At 64.8% G+C, this 16,979-nt stretch overlaps 2 protein-coding genes across 2 annotated transcripts; both read right to left on the bottom strand.

Moving 5' to 3' along the window:
- CASTOR1 (cytosolic arginine sensor for mTORC1 subunit 1) lies at nt 1-4,913 on the bottom strand. Its single transcript, XM_077787288.1, has 9 exons — nt 4,642-4,913; nt 4,447-4,517; nt 2,066-2,259; nt 1,851-1,983; nt 1,166-1,289; nt 533-646; nt 363-445; nt 147-241; nt 1-66 (listed from the first exon to the last, which is right to left on the bottom strand). The coding sequence occupies exons 1-9, from the start codon at nt 4,842-4,844 to the stop codon at nt 1-3; spliced, it is 1,083 nt and encodes a 360-aa protein (XP_077643414.1). The 5' UTR covers nt 4,845-4,913.
- Nucleotides 4,914-5,999: 1,086 nt separating this feature from the next.
- On the bottom strand, nt 6,000-16,951 carry TBC1D10A (TBC1 domain family member 10A). Its single transcript, XM_021537291.2, has 9 exons — nt 16,702-16,951; nt 13,482-13,581; nt 10,282-10,389; nt 10,029-10,135; nt 9,384-9,498; nt 9,106-9,171; nt 7,910-8,099; nt 7,479-7,633; nt 6,000-7,310 (listed from the first exon to the last, which is right to left on the bottom strand). The coding sequence occupies exons 1-9, from the start codon at nt 16,899-16,901 to the stop codon at nt 6,918-6,920; spliced, it is 1,434 nt and encodes a 477-aa protein (XP_021392966.2). The 5' UTR covers nt 16,902-16,951; the 3' UTR covers nt 6,000-6,917.
- Nucleotides 16,952-16,979: the final 28 nt, after the last annotated feature.

The raw sequence follows: 16,979 nt of genomic DNA, 5'->3' as shown, positions 1-16,979 counted from the left end.
CTATCTGCCGCCCTCCTGCCGCTGCTGCAGCAGCTGGATGACCTCAGCAATGCCCTCCTCGGGGACCTGCCGCGGGACAGAGGGGTGTCAGCCTCAGGGGACACTCAGGGGACACTCAGGGGTCCCCGGGGAGGGGCAGGGCTCACCAAGGCGTGATCGAAGTTGAAGGTGCTGATGTAATAGGCCGAGATGTCAGCGGCCGCCAGCGGCTCCGCGATCTGCGCCACGATGCCGCACTCGTCTGGGGGACAAAGGGGGACTCAGGTCACTACCGTGGGGACACACAGGGACAGCCGTGCCCCAGAGCACCCCCTGGGTGGCAGCGGCACCAGAGGGGACACGGCCACCGCGGCCACACTCACCGAAGCCGAGGGGCTGCCCCCCGATGCGCACCATCCGCCACAGCTCCCCCGTGGAGCTGGTCAGCAGGAGGTCACTGGGGAAGCTGAGGGGGACGAAGCCAAGTGTCACCCCCTCCCTGAGCCCCCAGACGCAGGGACAGAGGGACAGACAGCCCCGGGATGGCACCTACCGCTTCTGGGTCTCGGCATCCATCACGATGGAGATGTAGCCGTCGATGAGGGAGAAGGAGAAGAAGGTGATGGAGTCGAGGTCCTGGCTGCCAGTGGCTGCGTCCCACGGGGGGCTGCCGAGGAGGAAGGGGACACATGGAGGAGCCACGACCCCCAAAATGGGCAGGAGAAGGGCTTGGTGGTGGCACTGGGTGTCTGAGCACCGTGCTGGGGTACTGCAGGGTGGGGGAGAGGGGATAGGAGGTGGTGGTCCCCACAGGGTCTGCAGCTCACAGGTGACACCACGTTTAGGGGCATTCTCAAAATGGCCACGGTCTGTGTGGAGCAGGAGGATGCCACCAGAAGGGACCCCATTCCAGGGGACACGGGAGAACCCCCCCAGCACCATTCCCACTGCCTTTCCCAAAACCACCCCCTCCTGCTTTACAGCGTCCCCCCGGAATTTGGTACAACGGTGGCTTTGTCCTTTGAGCCACCTCGGGGTTCCCACCCCTCACAGTGCAGCTCCCGGGAAGACAAAACCAGTTTGGAAAACACATCCAGAGTCTGAAAACCTGCCGGGATCAATGTCACCGCAGTTCAGGTGGCACCAGGCAAGAGGCCACCTCCGTGTCCCCATCCCCGGGACTCACCTGTGGGAGTAGAAGAGGACGTCGATGAGCATGGTGGCGATGGCGGGCAGCGTGTCGGGGGCCACCGTCAGGACACAGAAGCGCGTCTGGGGGCTCTGCACCGGGTGCAGCGTGGGGCTGGCGGCTGGCAGGGGAGCAGCCGCGTCAGGCCTGGGGACAGCTCGGGGACAGTCCCGCAGTGCCACCCCGTGGCCACCGCGCCCACGGCCCCAGGTCTCCCTGGGAGCAGAGGGGTGGCCCGGGGGTCCCCAAGGATGTGGGTGCCACCGGTGGGAGCTGCAGCATCTCCGAGTGTCCCCAGGTGGAAATCTCCAGTGGGAACTGGAGCATCTTGGAGGGGTCCTTAGGATATGTGACGCCGGTGGGAGCAGGAGCACCTTAGCTGGGACTTGTGTGGTCCTGGGGACAGGGTGACCATGGGGGTGCCCCAGGATGTGGGAACCACCCATGGGAGCAGCATCTTGGCAGGGACTGGATGGCTCTGGGACTGGGTGGCCAGGGGACAGGGTGGCCCTGGAGGTCTCCCAAAGATTTGGGTTGCACTGGTGGGAGCTGGATCATGTCAGCGGGGACTGGGTGGCCAGGGGACAGGGTGGCCCTGGAGGTCCCTCAAGGACATGGGTACCACCAGCTGTGCTGGAGCACCTGGGTGGCCCCAGGGGACACAGAGCCCAGTGTCACTTACGTGGCTTGGGCTTGAGGAAGCCGTTGCTGACGTCATCGCAGGTGACAGGGACACACTCGCCACTCTCCTCCTTGTAGATGTCGAACTCCCCGGCCAGCGTGTGGATCACCACGGGCAGGTCCCGCTCCCGCACCTGCCCCGGGGCGCGGGGTCAGGGCTGCACTGCCACCCCTCCCCCTGGACAGCCAGCCAGGGCCACCGTGCCCGTCACCCACCAGGATGAAGTCGGTCTGGTACGTGGAGAGCATCAGCACCGAGACGTGGTGCTCGGCCAGCGGCGCGATGACCGACCGCGCGATCTTGGTGACGCCGGTGGCCTGGCAGCCGGGGGGCTCCCGCCCGTTGGAGACCACGCTGAGCGCCAGCCACGTGGAATCTGCCACCTGCAGGAACTCCGAGGGCGGCAGCTCTGCGAGGGACCGGGGACACTGAGGCACAGCCCGACACAGAGCCAGTGCCAGCTCAGGCACTGCGTGCCACGCTGTCCCATGGGTGATCCCCAAGGCAGGATCAGCCCCAGGTGTGGGGACACTGGTTTGGGGGTGCAGTTGAGCCCCATCCTCAGTGGAAAGAACCAGACAGGGCTCAGCTGCTCCACACTGGGATTTGGCCGTAGGGACGAGGGGGGCCAAAGCTACAGGCCCCCAAACCCCAAGATGTGTCTCTCCTCCCTGTGCCAGCACCGCAGGCTGGGTGTATGGGGATGTTGGCATTTCACCCCCAAACCAGCATCACCAGGGCCGTGGGGCTGCCCAGCTCATCCTCTGCCCCCCAGGAGCCTCCAGCCCAGCGCCCACCACCAGGGATGTTCAGGGATGCACACAGGACATTGGAGGGGACAAGGAGAGGGTCATCCTGCTGTCCTGGGAGTCCCAGCACCTAGTGTCAGCCTGGTGGAGAGAGCCCAGGCTGCCAGAGGGCCACAGCTGCTTCCCAAAAATCTGCTGGTGTTGGCAGGGTGGGCATAGACCAGCTGCTCCTGCCTCCCACCCTCCTGCCCAGGAGAGGGGCTGGCACTGCTGGGGCACCCAGGGCTCAGTCAGGCTGCTCCCTCTTCTCTGGGCTCCCCTTCCCATCAAGGGACGGGCCAGGGCCCCAAGGAGTCTCCAGTCCACTCCTCCTATCCAGGAAAGGTGGGAGCAGCTCCCATGGGAGACCACACAAGCCCCCAGCCCTTGGGTGGGCAGCCAGTGCCCAAGCCCAGCTGAGACCCCAGACTCACCACGCCAGTGGTGGAGGGGAGGCTGCACGGGGGAGGGTCCAGCCCTCACTGAGGGGCCCCCATCCGGGGACAGGCTCTGTACTCCGCTCCCAAACTGGGCCGGGGCAGGGCGGGAGCGGGGCCGGATCCGGAGCCTTGGCGGCTGTTCCCAGCGCCTGTTCCTGCGCAGGAAGCGCCAGAACAGCCTCGGCTCCAGCCCAGGGCCCAGTGCTGGGAACAGCGGGGCGGGACAGGGACTCAGGGACATGGGGACCTGTCCCAGAGCTCAGTGTTTAATCGCTTTTCAACACCACCCTGGGCGAGGCTGAATGCAAGGGGGCCTCGCTGTCCCTATGTCACCCACCCCAGGGCTTAATCCTGATCCCAAGGGAAGAGGGGGTGCAGCTCTCCTGTGCTGGGGGTCCCCTTCCAGCCCGGCAGCAGGGGGACACTGGCAGCCCGCAGCCAAGGGGGGTTCACGGGGCACTGCGGGGCCGCAGGCTTGCAGGACCATTGTTCAGCACTTCCCGCCCTCCCCTCGGGATTGAGGAATATTTGTCTGCATGCCCCAAAATACAACAATACGTGGGGAACGGCTCTGGCTCTGGGAGCGGGGAGAGCCCGGGACACGGTCCCGCTCCACAGCACACGGAGGTGAGCCTGGCACCTGGCCGCGAGTGCCCGTGGCCGGAGCGCTGACCTTGTCCCTGGGTCACGGCCAAGGACCCGCGGCGGCCCCGGCAGGAAGGTTTGGGCGTGGGAAGGCGGGCGGGATCCGGACCCTCTGGCTCAGCCCGTCGGGCCGGTGGCCCGGCAGGGCTGGCGGTGAGGGTGACACACCGCACGTGCCGGGCCATGTGGGGACGTCACCAAGTGGCACCTCCCCGGGAGAGGGACTGGCTTGGAAGGGATCCAACCTCACCCCAAAAGCTGGACCCTGCTGCCGGACAGGACTCACCCCTGCCAGCCTGGCCGCGCCTGTGCTTTGCCCTGCTCTGCCAAAGCTGCAGCTGGCCCTCACCGGGAGCAGGGGCGGGATGAAACTGGACACGGGAACGATGACAGGCTGCCAGAGCCGGGAGCGCCGCCCGCGGGCATCCCGGGAGGAGCCTGCGCCCTGCCGGAGCGCCCGGGCTCCGGGCCGGCACCGCAGCCCGGTGGCAGCGCTGCCCGGGAGGGGCTGGCGGAGCAGGGCAGCCACGCCGGGAGAGCCCCGGCCGGGCAAGCCGGCACATCCCCGGCACAGGCGCCTGGGGCAGGACGGGCACGCTCCGAGGGAGCCAAGCACAAGCCGGGACTCGCTCCCCGCGGCCCAGGCGCAGAGCCGGGCTGGGGACGCGCACAGCCCGCGCCGGCGGTGCCAGCCCGCCCTGCCAGGGACCCACCACTCGGTACCTTTGAAGCCCTCCTCGTCCAGCATGACCGTGTAGTCCTCGGGGGTCTCCGTCAGGCTGAAGAACTTGCATCTGAAGCAGAAGAAATCGGTGCTGCTGACCTCAAAACCGCCGCCGTCTCCCGGGGCCGGGAGTCGGGGAAAGAAGAGCAGGAAGAGGAGGAGGAGGGTGGTGGCGGGGGGAGGACAGCCGGTACCGGCAGCGCTGGGGCAGGAAGAGCAGCTTGAGCAGCGGGTGGGTGTAGAGCCAGAGCCCGCGGCGGGCCAGGCTCAGCACCCGCACCCGGTGCTCCAGGATGTGCAGGTCCATGGCGGCCGCGCCGCCCCGGGAAGCGCCGCCGCCGCCACTATAAGGGCGGACACGGGACCGCCCCGGGACCGGCCCGGGACCGCCCCGCATCGCCCCGGAACCGCCCCGCCTCGGTTCGGCAACGCCCTGTGACCGCCCTCACCGCCCGGGGACCCATCCGGGAACGCTCCGCTTCTCTCTGGGACCGCCCTGTGACCGCCCGCCTGGCGCCAGGACCGCCCCCATCGCTTCGGGACGCGACCCGGCACCGCCCCGCACCGCCCCGCACCGCCAGAAAGGCAACGACCCGGGCCACCGGGATGCCCGCACTGGACACCCGGGATAGCCCCACCGGAGCCTCGGAACCAGCCCCAGTGCAGAACTCCGTGGTGCCCAAACCAGCCCAAATTCAGCGCCCCAGGATGCCTGGAGCAGCTCCAACTCAGAGTCCCAGAGTACCCCCGAAATGCAGCCCTGGGGGCCCAAACCACCTTCAATTCAACAGCCCGGCATGCCCAACCAAGGGAGACCCTCTGGGAGCCACTGCCAACCCCACTCTACCCCCAGCCACAGCACCCAACCGGGTCCCACATGCTCAGCCCCAACGCCAGGTCTGGAGAGGGGATTCACCAAACCAGGTCCACCCTGGGAAAAAGGGGTTTGTGGAGGGAGGAATGGAGGTTTGGGCAGAATTCTTGCCTGCAGGAAGAAAGAGAGAGATGGCCTGGGCACTATTTTGGGATGGGAAGCTGAGCTCTGGGGTGTCATGGGATTAGTTTGGGGTCCCCTGGCTCTGTTCAGCCACAGGAGCTGTGACAGTGGGAAAAGGGGAAAGGCCTGGGTGCTGGGGTGGGAGTGCACCAGAGCCTGGCAGCCACCACTCTCACAAGCTGGGGCAGGTCTCAGTCTCCTCCCATTCCACTTCAAAGGGGCAGCCACAAGGCTGGTGAGACAGCAGGGCTGGGCCATCTTCTGCGGTGACAGAGCAGTGACAGCAGCGTGGCCCTTCCCAGGTCACTGCCCAGCACCTGCCCCCAGGACAAGGGCAGCCAGGAGAGAAGGGACCCAGGGAAGGGTGCATGCCAGGGTCAGTGTCCAGTGCGAATGGGATGCAGGGGAGGGTGCCCCCAGGGATAGAGAACCATGGGCAGGGTCCAGGTCAGGGTACCCCCAAAGCTGGTACTGGTGCAGCAAAGGGGAGGTGACACCCTTGCCTCCTGCCACCCTCCAGCCCCATCCCAGGCCAAGAGAGGTGGGAGCCGGGGCTGCGCCTTTACACACTCGCTTTATTGACCCCTTTGTACAAAACTGCTTTTCCCGCTTTATTTTACAAACCCACCACCCACCCTCGGGGAGGGCGGGGGGGGCAGAGGGGACCCCACAACCAGGGGGCACCTGGCTGCTGCTCACCCACCCCGTCTCACCTGCGCTGGGGCCTGGGGGGGGGTGGCAGTGGTGGGGTGAGCCCTGGCAGGGTAAACACTCCCCCTGAGCTGTGGGGAACTTGGGGATGGGAGGGGATGGGATGGGGGGCCTTCAGCCCCAAAACTCGGCAACAAATCCCGCCGCCTCTAGCACATCCTGCCTCGGTCCCTGTCCTGCCTCAGAGGAATAATAAATAGGCTCAGTGAGTAGGTAAGTTGGGTACTACATATAGGGCTACAGCTTGATATATCCTCACTAGATAAGAGGGGGGCGAGGGGTCCCAGGGCTCCTCGTGTACCCCCAGTGCCCTGCGCCAGGCCTAAGTGCTCAGGAACTGGGGCTGGGGCTGCCCGGCTGGCGCAGGGTGGGGGCTACAGGAGGGACCCGGGGGGTGATGGGTCGAGGGGCTCTGGGACGGGGAGAGGGGCCCAAGGGGCAGCCCAGCCCCCCAGCGTGGGGAGGGAGCTCGGGTGGCTCAGCCACCCCCTGCCCGGGCTCCCACCGCTCGTGGTGCCAGCACCCTGCGGGGTGGGCACCCAGCGCAGACCCACGGTGTCCCCTTTGGTCACCACACCTGGCCAAGCTCCACGGATGCCCCGAGAGGGCCACGCTGTTCTCCCGGAGCCGCACAGCCCCCCTGTCCCATCCCTCCAGCTCAGAGCCCCCAGCGCCGGGTGCCAGGGGTCCCCCTGGGTGTCCTCGCGCCCGGGTCCGTGCGCAGCCCCGCTGAGCCCGGCTGCCCGGGGTGTGGGCCGGGCCCTACAAGTACGTGTCCTCGCTCTCCCGGGAGCTCAGGCTCTCCTTGGACTGGTGGTGGGGGGAGACCTGCGGGTGCAGCAGCTCCCGGGTCGTGCCGGGCGCCCCGTTGCCCTCGGCCCCGGGGCCGTTGGCAGGACTGGCCGGGCCCTTTTCCCGGCTCTTCTCCTTGCTCTTGCGGGCCTTGGGCACGGGGGCCGGCCCGGGGGAAACGATGATGGAGGGGACGGGCTCCAGAGCCTTGCGCGGCGCGGGCTCCGCCTCGCTGATGGCCTTGGCGCCGTGCAGGCGCGGGGGGGACTTGCACTGCAGCTCTCCGTGCGTCTCCCGCCACTTCTTCAGCTGGATCAGGTGCTCCCGCTCGATCTGACGCTCCGTCACCGGCAGCTCGATGACCTGTGGGGACACTTGCTCCATCAGCGACAGTGCCACCGGGGCTGGGTGTGGGATCCCCCTCAGGGCACTGCTAAGGAAGCTTTTTGGGGGCTGCTTCCCATGCTCCGCCCACCCAGGGACAGCCCAGTCTGGCAGCACTGGGCCCCCAGGCCGTCCCCAGCACCTCACCTCCTGCACCAGGAAGGCCTCCTGCATGATTTTGGGGCTGAGGGCCCTCAGCCTCTCCATGGTCTCATACTGGCCCTGGCAGGATTTGAGCTTGTCCGAGGAGCCCAGGGTGTGTTTGAGTAGCACCAGGCCCACCCGGAAGATGATCTTCACTCCTGCAAGAGGAGACGAGACGCAGTGAGTACCAGGTAGGACAGGGTGACACTGCCACCGTGTCCCTCAAATGCTGTGGGACAGCACATCCCAGTCCCACTAACGGTCAGGACATGCAAGAGGGTGAATTTGGAATGCACATGCCTCCTAACCCCCAGGAAAACTGCCCACTTCCACTGGTGGCTGTGGCTGCCCCAAACCTGCCCTGCTACAGGTCCCATGGCCGTGGGGAGTGCAGTCACCCCGTGAGGAGGAGGAGGATGGTGGGGAGCTCCTACCTTCACAGAAGAACATGTCCCAGACGCGCAGGACGGAGCTCCAGGGCAGCGTGCGGGAGAAGGCGCACATGAACCACTCCGTCATGTACAGGATGGGGTCGATCTTCTGCTTGCTCAGGTGCTTGTAGGCCACAGGGGAGACCTTGTGCAGCAGTGAGAAGAGGATCTGTCCGTCCAGCTGGATGGCCTCCTGCAGGGACAGGGACCAGCATCCCAGTGAATACCCCAGCCCTGGGATCAGCCCCCAGGGCCAGGTCCCAGCAAGGGCAGCCAACCCTCTACACCTGATGTGAGCAGAGCTGTGTCCCACGGATGCTACACTGAGACCCCCATCCCTGAATGCTTCTGGGAGCCACATCACAACAGGGAGACTGTGGGAATACCCAGCCCCTCCTCAGACCCCTTCTTTCCCCAGGGTGAGGAGCTGGACAAGTCTTTGGCCTGGAGATTCAGAATTGTGGAATGGTTTGGGTTGGAAGGGACCTTAAAACTCATCTCATTCCATCCAAATGCCCTGTGGTAGCTTCCACTATCCCAGGTTGCTCCAAGCCCTGTTTAACCTGGCCTGGAACTCTTCCAGGGATAGGGTGGCCACAGCTGCTCTGGGCACCCTGTGCCAGGGCCTGCCCACCCTCCCAGGGAGGAATTTATTCCCATCCATCCCTGCCCTCTGGCAGTAGGAAGCCATTCCCTGTGTCCTGTCCCTCCATCCCTTGTCCCCAGTCCCTCTCCAGCTCTCCTGGAGCCCCTTTAGGCCCTGCAAGGGCTCTGAGCTCTCCCTGGAGCCTTCTCCTCTCCAGGTGAGCACCCCCAGCTCTCCCAGCCTGGCTCCAGAGCAGAGGACCTCCAGCCCTCAGAGCAGCTCCATGGATTCCTCTGGAACTCTCTCCAGCAGCTCCAGGTCTTTCCTGTTCTGGGCCCCAGGGCTGGGGCAGCTCTGCAGGTGGGGCCTCACCTGGGCAGGGCAGAGAGGCAGAATCCTCCCTCCCCTGCTGCCCACACTGGGGGTTCAGCCCAGGACACATGGCCAGGGTGTGGTCAACCCTCACCAACCAGCACTCCTGTGTCCTTCTCCCCAAGGCTGCTCCTGATCCCTTCATCCCCAGCCCAGACTGATGCTAGGGGCTGCCCCAACCCAGATGCAGCACCCTGCAGGTCCCTGCCACTGCTGAAAGCACCATGAGCTCTTTACTTACCAGTTTCTCGCTGTAGTAGCCAGGGAGGTACTTCTCACAGATCTGCACCAAGCACCAGAACGCTTGCTGCAAGCCAAGGACAGCAGGTGAGCACTCAGAGGACATCCCTGTGGCCCACTCCCTGCTCCCAGGAACCACGGGAGAGGGTGGCAAGCAGCAGAGCACCCCTGGAGCCCTTTGGGTTGCCCTGAGCCGGGCACCCCACTCATCAGCACCCCCCAAAGGGCCCCACAACGCTCCAGGAGGTGCCAGCTGTCCCCTGAGCCACGTGCCCGTACCTCGGCCGGCATGTGCATGAGCAGGACGGCGGCGATGGGCGCCTGGGCCTGGCAGTACCCCTCCTCCGGGCGGTACAGCGTGTACGCCTTCAGCACCCGGAACAGGTCCTGCTGCCTGCAGAGACACCCGGGCACGCACAGCTGGGCACACGGCACGCACGTGGCCCAGCAGCCTTCCCCGTGCACGCCAGGCTCGAGCCTGGGTCACTCCCTGGCTGGGATCCCTTTTCCACACAAAGCCGGGCCAACAGCTCTGGGGCTCGGCCCACAGAGCGCAGGTCCTGCCTGGATCTGGGAGTCGAGGCGTGGAGACAACCATTCGGCCCAGAGTGAGGACAGACAGGCAAGGACCTAGCTGCAGCTCCCAACACACTGGGAGCAGCATTTTCCTGGTGAAACGGAGGCCACAGGCTGCCACCTCCTCCCTCTACCCTCCTGTCATGGCAATTCCCACCCCACTGGGTGTTAGAGCTGGTCTGAGCCATCCTGTTTTCAGTCAGTGCATGCTCTGCCACTGTGGGAGTGTAGGGAATGTCGGAGGAATGGGAGGACTCTGGGGACAGGAGTGTGCTCCATGAGCTGGGATACACAGTGCCCACCCCATCCATGGCTGCTGAGGGCTGGACACAGAGTAGCTCCACATACCCGTGGCCTCCACGTGAGACGAACATCTCATGGAAGGGGAACTGCCGATGGAGATCCCGCTCGATCACGTCCAGCCACTTGGGATCTCCTGTGAGGAGGTCCAGTTCCTGGGGAGGGGAAGATTGGGGTGAGCAGCACCCTTGACACCCCCCACAAGATGTCTGAGATCCTAACATACACCCAAGCCCGAGCAGGAGGCACCCCAGCACTGCCCCCTCCCTGGTGGTGCAGGAGGGTTCCCAGCAGGACTCACATCAAACTTGCCCATGTTCTGCTCCAGCTTGACCTTGCTCCCAGAGAGGTACTGCCAGGCACGGCCCCGCAGCGAGGGCGGGATCCCCTTCTGGCACCGCAGCCGGATCTGCGGGAGACACACAGCCGTCACGGGAAGATCACAGAACGCTGGAAACAAAGAGACTCCTGGGGCAAGGTGGGAGCCAGGCCAGCACCACAGCCACAGCCTGGTCCCCTGCTGCTTCCCAAACAAGGAGAACTGTCCCTGAGTGCCTGGGATGCAGGGATGCCAGCTGGAATGGTAGTCAAGCACCAGCAGCACAGAGGAGCTGCCAGAGGCCCAGCAGAGGCTTCGTGGCTTGCAAACAGCTCCAAACAAGCCTGGCACTGCCTCAAAGCCAGATCCTACTGGGAGCTGGAAAAGCAAACACTGGAGTCAAGGTGGGGAGCGAGTGGCTCTGTCCCATTTGGAAGCACTGAGGACACAGGGGAGGCTCCCCAGCCCTCAGTCCAGCCCCCCACCCCACCATGGGGCCGTGGGAAGCAGGGATGTGCACCCTGACGAGTGCCTCAGCCTTTCCACCTGCTCATCCTTGGCAGAAGGGCAGGTCTGGTTCTATCTCCATGCATGGCCAGATCCTGAGGCCCCTAGAGCCAGCTCCATGCCCACAGTTTCCTGTGCCCCTGGTTTCCTTGGCACTGGGCAACAGCCAGGACCAAAGTCCAGGCGAGGCAGTCGGTGCCTACCCTGCGTGGGAAGCTGAGCCAGCTTAGCTCCGGTGCTGCCTGCACCAGCAGGGACCAAAACAGGGCCCCCAGCATCCCACTGCAACTCCTCATCACAGGAGCAGCTCCAAATCACAGAATGATGGAATGGTTTGGGTTGGCAGGGACATTAAAGACCATTTCATTCCATGGGCAGGGTTCCCTCCCACTGTCCCAGGCTGCTCCAAGCCCCAGTGTCCAGCTGAGCCTTGGACACTTCCAAGGATCCAGAGGCAGCCACAGCTGCTCTGGGCACCCTGTGCCAGGGCCTGCCCAGCCTCCCAGGGAACAATTCCCAATTCCCAATGTCCCATCCATCCCTGCCCTCTGGCAGTGGGAGCCATTCCCTGTGTCCTGTCCCTCCATTCCTTGTCCCCAGTCCCTCTCCAGCTCTCCTGGATCCCCTTTAGGCCCTGGAAGGGCTCTGAGCTCCCCCTGGAGCCTTCTCCTCTCCAGGTGAGCACCCCCAGCTCTCCCAGCCTGGCTCCAGCAGCTCCACATCCTTATGTGTCCTTTTCCCCACAGTCCTCAGCCAGGGTATGCAGCAAGGTGGGTCTCACAAGCCTGTTGCTTTCAGCACAGTCCCACCCCACAACACCCTGCAAAACCCTAGCACAGCCTCCATTCCTCATGCCCCTGCTTTGTTGGCACATGCCAGGGCTCTCAGAGCAGTGGCCAGCAGCTCCCATATCCTCCCCAGGCCTCTCCTGCCTGCCCAGAGCTGTGTTTCCCTTTCGTTGGAGCAACTGGGGAGCAGATGGATGTTTCCAAGCACAGTACCATCACCTCCCCTGGGGGTTTGCTGCACCCTCGCTGGTTGTTTGCTGAGGCAGGTCCCTTTGTGCTGGCAGGAAACACAGCGGACGATGCCCAGGGCCGCTGTGGCAGCTCCATGGCTGCTGACAGCTCCCATTTCCAGCCAGCTCCCCTTCCTGCTGACTGAGCTGCCAGGAAGGAAACCGCCTGGCTGGGTTTTGGTTCGGCAACCCCTCCGGCTGGCCGGGCCAGCACCACCGGGGCTGAGCAGCTCATCCCCTTGGGCCCGCATGGGGTCCTGCCATCAGCCCCACCATCCCACCGTGATCTTCCAGGGACCGGGAGCGTGTCTGGGCTGAGGGATGCTGGAAGCAAGGTGAAGTCAGAGCGCTGCCCATGCCAGGAGAGCAGTGGGAGCTGCACACCCACACGTCTGCCCTCCTTCCAGCACGCAGTGCTGGCACAGCACAGCACCATGAAGGATGTGGGGTCAGGCTCTGCTGGGATCGGGGCCAGGCAGGGAGCGTTTTGGGATGCTGGAGCACTGCAGGTGTGAGCAAGCCCGGCAGGAGCTGGCCCAGGCATCCCTGGGCTGCCTGCCAACCCTGGTGAGGCAGCCAGAAAAGTACTGGGGTTTTTCAGAGGCTCAGGGAGCTCCCCCAGAGCAGCAGGAACCTGCACCAAGCAGGCTCCTGCCAGACCAAGGATAGTTGACAGCATCCAAGGCCAAGCCTGGCAGCCTTCCCTGAGCAGCCCCAGGGATACAGGCACAGAACAGCATTCCAGAGCAGCCTCTCCAAAACTCCAGGCATGGATTTTTGCTGCAGGACAGACTATAAAGCACATCAGCCCCATGGAGACTCCTAGAGGCTTGGCTAAGCACAAGCGAGCTGCTGTGCCAGGCAGAGCAGCCCCATTCCAGAGGGCACCCTGTGGCACCTGGCTGGAGAGTGGTGAAAACTGCCCGTGGAACAAAGCGTCCGCCTGCCGTGGCCCAGAAAATGCTCCCAAATCCTTTAAGAGCAGCCAGGAAACAGATGAGGGATTCCGGTGTCATTCACCAGGCACTGAGTAGGGACAGCACTCTGGGCACACTGAGGAGACTCTGCCAGCATGAGGAGGAGGAGAAGGCCCTTCGGCCACTCTCTGGCACTGCTGTCCCATGCCAGCAGCCTCACTGCTCCCAGCAGACACACAGCAGCAACCCTGGACTTGCTGCTTCCCAATTCCTGCCTCATCTGCAGACACAGGGGATCAGGGAGCACCAGCAAACCAAGACATGGAGTCAGCACACCAGGAGTCGTCCAGGGACCCCTGTTCACAGACCAGTGTCGTGCACATTAGGCTCAAACATTTCCTACACCGAGCTTTTTTTGGTCTGCGAGATGCTCAGAACAGAAGTTTCCATGAGCAAACAATTCCCATGGCTGCCTGCAGGCAGCCAAAGAAGCCCTAGGAAGGCTCCAGCCCGGCAGGAAAGAGCTGGAGGCAGAAGTGGGCTGGCTCAGGACCACTCAGCCCCCCCAAGCTCCAGTTTCTAAGCGGAATGAACAGCACATTCAAGCCAACAGTATCATCTGAAGGCACACAGACGCCTGTCTGCAGGGAACCAGTGACATCAGGCTGCCCCAAAGGGACACCGCTGTGCCTGGCTGTCCCTCACTGTCACCTCCCAGAGGCGACATGGCTGTCACTTACCTTTTTGTGTTTCTTGGCCATCCACTTGTCCCAGTTGTTGAGCATATCCAGCCACTTGGACTCCCGCTGCCGGAGCACCTCCAAGGGCACCTCCTCCAGCCTGTGGGAGCGGGAGGAAGAGGCTGTGGGTCAGTGGGTGCCTGGTCCTCCATACGGGAGGCCCCCTGCCTCCCGAGCACCCTGGGTACCCCCATGCCCAGGTGGCTGCAGCCCTCAAGGCGCAGGGCTCAGGACACGCTCGGCAGCGCCGGTATTTCGGCAGCTGCCGGAAGCGCTCGCCACCCGTGGGTGAAGTCCCTGCACCAGCAGAGCAGCTCAAACCTCTCGGGAGCAGCCTGCTCTGCACACAGCACGTGCTGCAGCATCCCCAGGGACACGCCAGGAAGGTGAGGGATGAGCAAGAGCTGATCCCTGTGGCAGGGGCCGGCTGCATGCAGAGGGAGTGGGGCCATAAGCATCGTGTCATTCACACAGCTCCAGCCACACTGCGCTCCCAACGCCTGGAGCTGCTCCAGGCCCGGCACCGAGCCCAGACCAGGGTCTCTTAGGAGGGAGGGGAGTGTTTTCCAGAAACGCCTCAGTCTAGCCAGGGAATCTGATTTAACCCTGCTGAGGCAGGGGGGATGCTGCTGTGATGCTGAAGCTGGCACCGCGGCCTCCAACCCCCCGTGGCACGGCATCTGTGCGGAGATGGGTGACAGGCAGCAGGGGCAGGGCCATCCAAGGAGAGCAGACACTCCACCAAGCCATCAGTGAGGACTCGATGCTTTCCCAGGCTCTGCTCCACGTTGTCCTGTGGCCACACCAATCTCAGGGAGAGTCAGATCCTTCCTGAGGACCCGAGGCCAGTGGCCTGGCGCTGAGCATCCTCCAGCACCCAGCCCCACTACAGGACACGCAGGCCTGGCCTCCTCCCTCCACATGCCGAGCCGGAAAGCGAACGGCAGGGTGAGTCCAGGGCCGCATCCAGCTGGCAGCACTGCCCCGCGCCCTGCCCAGCCCTTCCCCGCCGAGTCCCACCCACCGCAGCGGGTCGGACGGGGCGAGCGCGATTGTTCTGAGAGCAAACCCGCTCCCAAAGGATCTGCTTTGCTTGGCTCCCCACCCTCCCCGGCACGGCCAGGCATGGCCGGCAGCTCCCCAGCCCGGCACGGGGATGGAGGCAGCGCTGGCCTGCAGCCGGGCTCCGCGAGGCGTGGGAAGCTCGGGAGCGCGGGACGCTGGATACAGGAGCTGGCGGCGGGCCTGCTGGAGCCCCGCCAGCACAGACTGGAAGCTGCTCCCAGCTGATGGCTGCTTGGCAGCGGGCAGGGAGCGAGGACCGGCTGCATTTCATATGGCCCAGGCGGGAGGGCGGGGGCACACCAGGCAGGGAAGTGACGGGATGCCCTATGCTAGGAATGAGCTCCTCTGCATCCACACTGGGTGACATCCCCACAGCTCGGCCCTTTGCGGTGCCCTCAGACTGCCCATGGATGCTCGGATACCCTGCCTGCCCTTCCTGTGCTTCTCCTCCCCGTAGGGCAAACCCAACTCTGGCAGCTACAGCAGGAGGTCAAGTATTCCTCATTATTCCCTCCAGGACAGTGAGCCAATAAAGCCGTGGAGCAGGGCAGGACTGGGCCCCAGGACATCTGCAGGGTGCTGCAGGAGGCTCAGTCCCTAGTGACTGCAGCCACCATACTGTCAGCACCCTTGGGAGCAGCCACCAGCCTCCAGCACCACAACCTTCATCCAGAGCTGCTGCTGCCTGCTGCAGGGACAGGGACACCCACGGGAATGACAGCCAGGACAAGTGTCCCCTAAATGTGGTGTGTGGCCAGGACAGGGTGCAGCACCACGCGAAGGAGAGGCCACACCACTCCTGCAGTGCTGAGGGACAAGGTTTATCACCCGGAGTGATGCACCTTGCCCAGCACAAATACTCCAACCTTCAGCACCTTTTCACCCCACGGACCCACCCCGTAACACCCACAGGCTATGAGGGGTGAATGCTCTGCTCCTCACAGATAGGGAAACTGAGGCACAGCGGGCACCAGAGCGCTCAGGTGGGCAAAACCCAAGGGGAGCGCTCCAGGCGATGTCCCTGCAGGAGAGGAGCTGGCTGCCACGCGCTGCTCCCACTGCCATCCCGACTTTCTCTGGGCGTTGCTGTGAAAGCAGGGCCAGGAAGGCAATCGCCAAACACGCTGCCGAACCAGCTCGACAGCAACAGCACATTCCTGGGTGTCAGCACCGCCCTGGGGCCCAGCGCCTCGGGTTAGCCTCACTTCCTCCGAGGGTTTCCTCCGAGGAGCAGTGTGACCATGGTGCCTTTGCCAGCACTACCAACAAGGGCTCCTTGGAGGGACACCACGGCCTGGCCTCCTTGGCTTGACAGAGGCCAGAAGTCCACTGGAATCAGTGCTTGGAGCTGACCAGACAGCTGTGTGCTGGCAGCTCCCAGATCCCAAATGGGGTGGACACCGCTTCCCAGCCATTCCCCCCGCTTCAGAGGGAGATGGGACAGCTGGAACAGCTTTTGGGGCTCTTCACAAAGCCATCACAACATCATGGAATGGTCTGGGGTGGAAGGGACCTTAAAGCTAATCCAATGCCACCCTCTGCCATGGCCAGGGACACCTCTCACTATCCCAGGCTGCTCCAAGCCCCATCCAACCTGGCCTTGGGCACTGCCAGGGATCCAGGGGCAGCCACAGCTTCTCTGGGGACCCTGTGCCAGGGCCTCGGCACCCTCACAGGGAACGATTTCTCCCCAGTATCCCATCGAACCCTGCCCTTTGACAGAAGGAAACCATTTCTTCTTATCCTGTCACTGCAGGCCGTTGCCCAAAGTCAGGAGTCCAGCTTCTCTTGCAGCCCCTTTAGGCACTGGAGCGGGCTCTAAGCTCTGCTCGGAGCCTTCTCTTCTCCAGCCTCAACACCCGCAGCTCTTCCAGCCTTTCTCCCTCGTCCACCTCCCCGCGGCCTCCGCCGCGGGCACGAGCGATGCCTGACAGCGGCGCGGGCGGCCCGCGCCCAGCCCGGGGGCGGCGGGGACGAACCCCCGGGGCGGGGAGAGCCGCGGCCGGCCCGGCCCGGCCCCAGCCCGGCCCTGCGGGGGCCGAGCGGCCGGAGCGGACTGGGCCGGGCCCGGGGCGGCTCCTCTGCGCCTCGCTGTCCCAGTGCCCCCCGGCCCCTCAGGCCAAGGCCCCGGCCCCCCCTCACGGCCCCCACTCACGTCCCCTCGGCTCCGCGGCTGCCCACGATGAAGCCGAACTTATCGACGCGCCGCTCCTCGGGGCCGCCGCCGTTGATCTCGGAGTCGGAGCCGAGCGAGCTAAGCTCATCGCCGCCAGCGTCGGCGAGGCTCTCGCGGGTGCCCGCCAGGCTGCGCCCGCCGGGCGAGCTGGGCCCGCCGCCCCCGCGGCTCTTGGCCATGGCGGCGCCTCAGCGGCGGCGCGGCCGCTCCGCCATGCCGGGACACGGCGGCGGCCACGCCCCGCCCCGGCCCCGCCC

The sequence above is a fragment of the Lonchura striata genome, chromosome 18, assembly GCF_046129695.1.
Source record: "Lonchura striata isolate bLonStr1 chromosome 18, bLonStr1.mat, whole genome shotgun sequence".
Lineage (NCBI taxonomy): Eukaryota > Metazoa > Chordata > Aves > Passeriformes > Estrildidae > Lonchura > Lonchura striata.
Note: the sequence above shows the minus strand (reverse complement) of the source record. Positions and strands in the feature narration are given on the sequence as shown.